At 44.7% G+C, this 8,634-nt stretch overlaps 1 protein-coding gene across 4 annotated transcripts in view; it reads left to right on the top strand.

Annotated features, from left to right (window-relative positions):
- Positions 1-335: 335 nt before the first annotated feature.
- APLP2 (amyloid beta precursor like protein 2) overlaps positions 336-8,634 on the top strand; it is a 59,439-nt gene continuing 51,140 nt past the window's right edge. For all 4 annotated transcript variants that reach the window (XM_090027579.1, XM_090027578.1, XM_090027577.1 and 1 more), the window contains exon 1: positions 336-486. In XM_090027579.1, coding sequence (XP_089883705.1) covers positions 391-486 — 96 coding nt within the window. In that variant the 5' untranslated portion in view covers positions 336-390. The remainder of the gene's footprint in view (positions 487-8,634) is intronic.

Raw genomic sequence — 8,634 nt, 5'->3', positions numbered from 1 at the left:
CGTCACGTAATGACGTCCCGCAACGCCCTCATGACGTCACGCGCCGTCCTTCCCCGGAGGCGAGACCCGCGCCGCGCCCGGGACAGGTGTCCGCCGCCCAGGCACGAGCGCAGCCAGTCCTCACCCGCGATTGGCTGCGAACGGGCGGGCTCCGATTGGCGGCGGCGGGCGGACGCTCCGCCCCTAGGGGGCGTCCCCTGAGAGGTGGGGGCGGGGCCACGCCATCCCCCGCGCTTGCTATTGGTGGCGGCGGGCGCTAGGGGCGGGGCGGCGCCGGCCCTCCTCTCCGCCATTGGCTGCGGGGCCGGCCGGGGGGCGAGGCCCGGTGAGGCAGCTCCGTGTCGCCGCGCGGAGGGAGCCGCGGCTGCAGTAGCTCCTGGGCAGCGGAGGATGGCGGCGATGGGTACCGGGCTGCGCCTGCGCCTGCGCCTGCTGCTGCTACTCGGCCTTACGGGGCCCGCGGCCACCGCGGCTGGCTACATTGAGGTAGGCCGGAGCAGCGCTCCCTCGTTCCCCCGGCGGGCGCTGCCCCTCGCCCGCGCTGAGGGGCCGCTCCGTGGAGCCCCCGCGCCGTCTTCCCGCGGGATCCGGGGGAGGATCGCTCCTGCCTCCCGGGCGGCTCCGCGGCTTCCTCGAGGCCGGGAGGCACCGGGCACCACAGGCGACCCCGCTCGACCCCGTGCGGGCGCAGCCGCCCCGCCAGGTAGAGACAAAGGGGCCGGCTTCTCCCCCCGATCTCGGCGGTGGGGAAGACGCTCCCTGGCACAAGGGTTTGTGCCCAGGCCCCGCCGGGAAGTGCCTGCGGATCCTCCAGTGCTTGCGCAGGGAGAAGCACAGCTAAATCGCTGCTCCAGCTCCGCACGGCTGAGGTGGCGCACAGGGCTCGTGGCTGGTGTCTACGCAGTGCCAGTCCGGTTGGGAGTCGCTTGGTTTCCCATTGAGGTGCAGAGCTTGGGGAAGTGGCGCTGAGGCTGTGGGCTGCCGTGTCATTGCGAACCAGCCTGTTTCTTGGAGAGGGGAAGTGCTTCGTAGAGGTCCTGTAGGCTTGCTCCACTGACCTTCCCTCCCCCCTGCAAGTTAATGGCAATTCACCTGTTTTGCATGGTGTTATTTACCCTGTAAAACCAGCGGTGATAGCATTTTGGGGCAGAGTGGCAAAAACACCCGTGACTTCAACTTGTAAGATGTTGGCGTGGTGGGGAAGCGACAAGGGGCCCGGTCCTTGTTGCCATGTAGTCCCAGCCCCTTCCTTGCCACCCACCCACAGGCGTGCACGCCAAGCAAAATGCCTTCGGGTGCCGCACTGTGGCACCCGCGCCGTGGGTTGCCTACCCCTGCTGGAAAAGGTAATGTAATACGGTGACGGCAGTGAATGATTCTGAAAAACTTGCCCTGAAGCTTGCTTTACTCAGAAGGTAACCGAGGCTGGCCCGAGGGATTCCAGCGAAAGCCCAGATCAGATTACTTGGCATTGGCTTGCTGATAGAGAGCCATCACTATTTCTCTCTGGTTGTTAGCAGAGCTTTGGACAGGTGCAAGGGATTAGTTGAACTGTAGGCCACTTCCTCTCTCATATCCGAAACAAGCTCAGCTGCTTCTACATATCCTTCTGGAAGCTGGGCTCTGCCTGAGAACCAGCATGAGTTGTAGAAAGAGGCAGCTCCTTCCTTTCGCAGAAAACACCGACCTTGAATCTTATTCTGAGGTCTGTGCCAGCGGTTCTCAGCCAGGATGCCTTGAGATCCTTTCCAGGGTGCCACCTCCTTAGCACTGTTAAGTGTGCCAGTGCGATTCACAAGATAAAACTAGAAATTTCAAACAGCAATTCATATTGTTAAAAATATGTGGATCTGTTGTGCACTGAGTTCTTTGCAACAGAAGAATTGTCCAGTTATTTTTCTGTACTCAGAAAAGAGTGAAAATGAAGAACTGGTGGTTTTTTGGGGGGGGTGAGAAGTAGTTCCAGCCAAACCAGGAGTGCCTTGCATCCTAAATTGTTGAAAGCTGCTGGTCTCCGCCAAGACCTGCAATCTGCCACTAGTAGCAGCAGTGGATGCTGTAAGCGTAGAGGGGGCTTGTGTGTTTTTGTGCCACTTGAACCTATTCTAAGTAGGGTTAATCTTTGTCCCAATTTATACCACTGCATTCACTCTTCCTATCGCCAGCAGAAAATTTTGGATATGAAGTTTTAGTGTAGATAAGGTTTAAAAGGGTTGGTGGGTTCTTCACTAATGTTTCAAAAAGCACCAAGTGGAATGGTTGCTGCTTGTTACACCGCCGTGCATCTTTATAGCATTCATCACTGTAAGCCTGAAGGCCAGGTGGCTTCTGATAAAGATTCAGAACATACCAATTTTATTAGGAGATAATGCAGTTCAAACTGCTCCTTGGAAAAAGGAAAATGCATGTCAATGGCTGTGCTCATTAGTTGAGTTGGCTTGGCATGGTCCCATTAGGTGGATTTTCTTTCACTTCATTATCTTAGCTACCAGTCCCTGTCCCTAGAACACCCACTAATCTGCTTAGCTACAATTTGCTTTTCTTTCCAATGTGTGGCGTGCCTCTTAGGAAGTGTTTGTCTAAAAAAACTGTTCTGTCAAGCTCCTCTCCACCCCCACTGCACGCGTATGGCAGATAGCGTTTTGACGGTGTCTCTTCCAAATGAATTGGAGTATTAAACTTTGAGTCAGTTCATTGACTTCTGGCAGCAAGTGGTGGCTTACTTTCCACAGTGACATGTATTTTAGGTTTGTGTCTTAGCTCGTGGCTTTTGCTTGTGACGCCTGCTACCAGATTTTCAAATGGATAATGGATGTCAAGCTTGGAACAAAAAATTTAATCTTTACTCTGACTATAAACTTCTCTAAGATGTGAGGCTTCTGTTTCATCATTTGACCTTTTATATAATCAAGTCTGAGGTAATGCAAGCTTAATACGATTTTTAAAATTAGATTGGCTTTTAATGGCCTTTTTATATAGCTGTCTTGAATGCTTACCCAGATCCATTCTGAATAACTAGGACTTTGGGTGAGGTATAAAACAGATTGCTTTGAGGCATAACTGTAGCTTGTCATTAATTTTTGCAGTACGCTTACAGGGGCATTTTCCAATCTAAATGTATTCTACCATTCCTGCAGATCTCAGTGACTCTTCTGTTGCATCAAACAAAAGAACAATTACTATGCTTGAGGGAAATTTCCAGTTGAAGGCGCAGGAAATAAGTCTAGTGAAATAACAGTTTTGACAATGTGGAGATTAATTGTTTTTGTGCGGGGGGGGGGGGGAAATTAGTTTCCCAGGAGGGTTTATAATGCACCCTAATGCTTATCATTTATTTATAGACAATGTCATATAAAGCCTTTCCAAAGCCTTAAAGGTGGGGTGCACCTGACACGTGGGTATGCAAGGCCATATGCTGTATATTCACTCTTCATATACATGCTGTCCTAATTATGTAGAATTCCTTAAACCTGAACAGAGCCATAGTAGGGCCTGAGCACTTGCATTTCCCCTTTTCCCTCCTTCAGTACCCAATAGTCTGAGAAAAGCTTAAGGTCTAAGAATCTCTTCCAGTTGGAGACCTGCCTCCTGGTGTGGTCTCCAGGCAAAGTCCTGTCTAAAGCTTACAGGCTAAATGTTTTGCGGGTAGAACTTCTGGTTATTTGTAAAAACACATGCTACAATTTGGGCAATCCTTAGATTTTGATTCTAGATCAGTGTAACTTAAACTCAAGAGGACTGTACATTCTCCAGCTTTTCTTCATCATCATCATCACCATCACAACAACAAAGCAGTTGGCTCTAATTGTATGTTGTAGTGAGATGCAAATTTGTGAATCATTCTATATTTTTACTTGAGTCCACTCCATGATAGGGTAGACCGGGCGCTTTAACCCTGGTCAGCAGCCAGTCTAAGAGCAAAGCTCCGACAGGCAGATGGATGATCTCCTTTGCTCCAGCAGCTCCTGCAGCCAAGCTGGTTCCAAGCATACTTTGCTTTAGATTAAACCAGCAAGGCTGAGAGGGGGTCACTGCTGCGTGGACAGCTCAGTGTTTCCATATACACTGCCCAGGCTTTTGTACCCTGGAGAGGTCACTACAGCTTTGCTTTTTTTTTTCTTTTTTTTTTCCAAGCAAGGATTACATTCAGTGAGTGGATGTCTCGCTCAGTTTAATTCTGTTGTCTTGCGAGACAGGCAGATGTCTACTTCTAGCACATCAGCAACTTCTCATTAGCTCATAGTGACCAGTTTTTCATAGGCAAAGCATGGATCCCCTCCCCTGGTTTGCTTTGCTATCAGCTGAAAAGCTAGTCAGTTTTTTAAAAGTTTCAACTGTCTCTCCTCCCTGAGTGTGTCCCTGTCTATCTCCTTAGTTTTTAGGCTCAGCCTTTCTGTTTTTTCAAATGTAAATAAGATCTTCCCACTGCTGGGAAAGCCTCAGATAAAGAAGAAAACAGATAATTCCCCCAGCTGTCCAGTTCACAATATAAACTGAAAATAAGAGATAAAGGTATAATCTTGCACTTTAATATTAGTTGCAGTGGTTGCAAGATAGAAACAGGACTTGTGTGAGTTGGCAGAGTCCCTCTAGTAATGGAAAGAGGGAGGTTTATTACCAAATCCTGTACGACACTCTTCTTTCCCACAGTGCAGTGGATTTGAATGTTCTGCACTGAATTAGCCCTTAAACAATTGTTGAAATGTACCTTTTATGCAGTGTGCTAGCTAAAATGTTTCTTAACTTTGGCTGGAGTACATGCATAGGCAAATACAATAAAGTATCTTAACTGGTTTTAACCTTTGCACATGTCAAAACTACACCTTTAGTCTTAGTCTAGACATTTGCTCAGGGTATACCTGCAGTCTTCTCCATCTCTAGCTCTTCATGGCCTGTCTTCTAGTGGGACTTCCACTGCAATCCTCAAATGAAGTGAAGGGATTTGTACTGCTTCCCTTGAGACTTAGTCTCCCACGAAAATCAGGATTTTTTTTTTCCAAGCAGTTCTTTCACTTTTTTTCCTTTCTTAGTTTAATTTTATCCCAAATTGATACTCTTACTAACCTCAAAGTGTAACTTAATTTACTGTTTCTTGCATATATGTCAGGATAATATGAAACCTTAAGTTAATTCTGTAGGCAGATCATGCGCATGAGTAACAATACATGCAAGTCTCCCTCTCCATCTCCCAAAAAAATAAAAATCAAGTCCTGTCCCTAAATGATTGCCACTGAGACTTATGGAGTGTGGGGTGCAGGACAATATAGCAGACTGTTTCTTTATTGAATGATTAGGGTTTGTATTCTTTCTACTCTTAAGTCTTCCGGCTATAGTTCAACCTTACATAAGTAAAATCAGAGGAAACTAGATGAAGTCTAAAAATTGGAGGAAACTAGATGAAGTCATTACAGCTTTGTCTTGCCAAACTTCTTGTACCTTCCATTTTATAATACCTGCTCCACAGTAAGTTAATGTTTGAGTTGGTTAACTTTTTTTTACTTGGTGTGTGTCTAAAATACTAGTGTTCGGCAAATGGAGTTAAACTCATCTAGCAGGAAAATGTAGCCTAAAGAGTATTGCATAATCAGGTGTCCACCCAATGAGTAACGGGTGCAGCTAAGCTGCTTACCAATGGTTCCTTTCCAAGCATTGCAGTGGACATTTTATATCTGCTTCGTAGAAGGAAGAATATATCCACCTGTTCAATGGAGGAATATGTGCTTTCTGTTTTAAAAGGCAGTCTCCTGCCAAGAGTGTGCTTGCTAGCAATCAGTTTCTCAGTGTTATCAGTGATAATATTTCTGCTTTTTAAATTACAGGAAGTCAAACAGGTGTTGCCCCTTTAGCTTTGTGCTGCTTATTTTTGCTTGGTGCAGGAGTCAAATGTTACTTACTTTGAAATGCACCATCTAAAGGCTGGAACCAAATTTTATTTGCTTTTTCACTTGTCGTGAAATTGGAAGCCTAATAGCATTAAGTTCATCTAACCTGTGTGCCTTGAGGGAGGGAAATGATCTTGAAAGTCCTCTTGTAGTTGAGCAGACTCCAGATATGCTGCCTGTAAGATAAAGCAGAAACCAGGCATGATGTTTTAAGATGAATTTCTTCTGTCCATCTAGCAAAGAGATCAGATGGTGATCTCTTTTTGGCAAACTGACAAAAAATAAACCACTGAGATTTTTGTTCATCTACCAGGAACTGGGTGAGCCAACTGCAAGGATAACTGCCTTACAGATTGAAGTAGTTTATTTAACAAATCATAAACTTAAAATAAATTAAAAGTAGATTTTGCAACATCTTTTTTTTTGGTATGGACTGTGAAAGAAGAAACATTCATTCCCATTTGCTGCCTTAGTTTTGGAGATTGCTGAGCAACAAATTACTGCACAAATAAATGAGAACTGATAGTGTTTGTGGATAACTTCCTACTCAATTTTGAACCGGTAAAGTTTTACTGCTTGTTCTAACTGCAAGTGCTGCATGTTAGTTGAGTCAGCGTTAAATAAGCAAACAAGTGATTTGATAAGACTGCCTTTGGTAAAATATGTTGGTTCATGTGGGGCTGGTTTGGAATAGATAATTTTTTGCAGTGCATGAACTAGAAATGTATTATTTCCCCATTTATATATAAAAATTGCTTAACGGTTTAATCGCATGCATTAAAGGCATCTTGACAACATTCCTCGAGTGTGTGAATCAACAAAAACAATTCAGGTTAAATACGATGTGATGATTCAAAAATAACTTAAAAAATACATGTATAGGGGAGGACTCTGTTTTCATAATCAACCCGAGGATGTTTTGAGTTGCTGATGTCTCCCAGGAGGTTATTTCTTGTGAATAAGCAGGTGCTTGAGACAACTTAATTTCCTGGCTTTTCATTGTACAGTTGGATGCAAGTTTTAACTTTTCTTATAAGACATTGGGATGGAAGGAGCAGAAAGAACCCCAATGATTCTTCCCAGAGTTTTCCAGGTTCAGCTGGGTCCAGCCCCAGCACTGGCACAGGTGCAGTACATTTAAAAATGGATAGTGTGGATGGGATCCATCCAGGCTTCTGCATTAGTAGCCCAGACTGGCTCAACCACAGTGACCAATTTAAGTCCCATCCCTCCTATAAACATGTTACAGTGCTCAGAGGATAACTTTGCTATCTGTGGCCCAGGCGAGGCTATTACTGAGGCAGGTGAAAAAGCAACTCCTTTTCTTTCTGGAATTATGGTAGATCCATAGTTTTTGTTTGCAGGCACTTGGCTGTAATGTTGAGCCACTGTTGAGATCCACTGGCCAAGAGCTTGGTCAAGATGTCAGCCTGCAATGTAAGGAAAGCTTAATGCAAAAAATGTGGATAAATCAATACCCTTTTCCCTTCTCCTTAGTCTTGCTTTCGCTTGCCATCGCTAACATCGTGACTTGGGCCATTTCTATTCCTTTATTCTTTATATTCCTCAAAAAGTGCCAGTGAGAGCTTTTCTGCCATCACAGTAGAGAAAGGTCTGATACAAAGGTTGATTTGGAGGATGTTAATGAATACTGTATTTGTCTATATGGTTTTTCTGTTGCTGGTATTCAACTCGTCACTTCATAAAACACTGGTAGAACTAGGGTGAGAGCCTTGAAGAATCATGTTCCATAATAGGTAGAAGCTTTCAGAAGGCTCTAGCAAAAAACTAAATTATTTGAGGTCAGTTAGATGTTTTGATCATTTTAAAGATATCTGTCCTACATTCAGATCAGTGCATAGATGCCTAAATCAAAAGCCATGCTTGTGCATTTTAAAATACAGTCTTTAGGCACTTCCTTAGATTTTTCTTGTTTTATTTTTAGATCCCATTGCCTGCCAGTAGCTTCATCCCTTTTGTGTTTCAGATTTTGAGTTGATGAATCCCACTAATTATGATGTTACTGCATAGTGTGAAGTGACAGCAACAAAAAGGAAAAACCTTGCTGATGCCATCTGTTACAATAAACATGCATCCATGTAAGATTTCAAGCGGATTTGGAATTACATATTTCACAACAGAAGCTGGTCTTTGCTTGGATGTATGGCAGCATCTAGTAAAGTCTCTTTTTGCTTTAGGCTTCTATGTACTGGGTTGCCAAGTCTGATTTAAATAGTTGGCTTTTCATCTGGACTTGTTACCCTAAAACATGAATTGGGAAAAGGTTGCCTTAAAACCACTTTCTGGCAACTAAATCTTTATGATTTAATACAGTTTAGAAAAATGGATAAATTGTGGCCTGAAGTAGAGAGGGGCGGACTAAAGGAAATCTGTTAAGTATTCCTGTCAAAGAGATTAAATGCAAAATGTTGATTCGGGCCTGCAGTTTGAGTTTCCAGTGAGTTATATCTGCAGTTGGACGTGAGGCTTTCTTTGCTTAATTTATGGAAGCTCCTGCTACTGAAATTGAGTATGACGTCTGGTCCATTTCTCACAGCAAGACTGCATGCATGGTGAGAAATTGAAGAGAATGGAAAGATGTCAGGATCCAAATTATGCATGTTAACCCAAGTGACAAACTTGGACAGAACCAAGCTCTTGGGGAGGGGAGGGGAGTTATAAAGAATCCCACCCCCACACAGTTGCATGTCTGCTGCTTTCCTCTAGCAGAAAGGAAATGGAAAGTTCATAC

Source organism: Crocodylus siamensis, chromosome 14, assembly GCF_052110815.1.
Source record: "Crocodylus siamensis isolate JL-2025a chromosome 14, ASM5211081v1, whole genome shotgun sequence".
Taxonomy (NCBI): domain Eukaryota; kingdom Metazoa; phylum Chordata; order Crocodylia; family Crocodylidae; genus Crocodylus; species Crocodylus siamensis.
The sequence above is the reverse complement of the archived record's forward strand: the minus strand, read 5'-3'. Positions and strand labels throughout refer to the sequence as shown.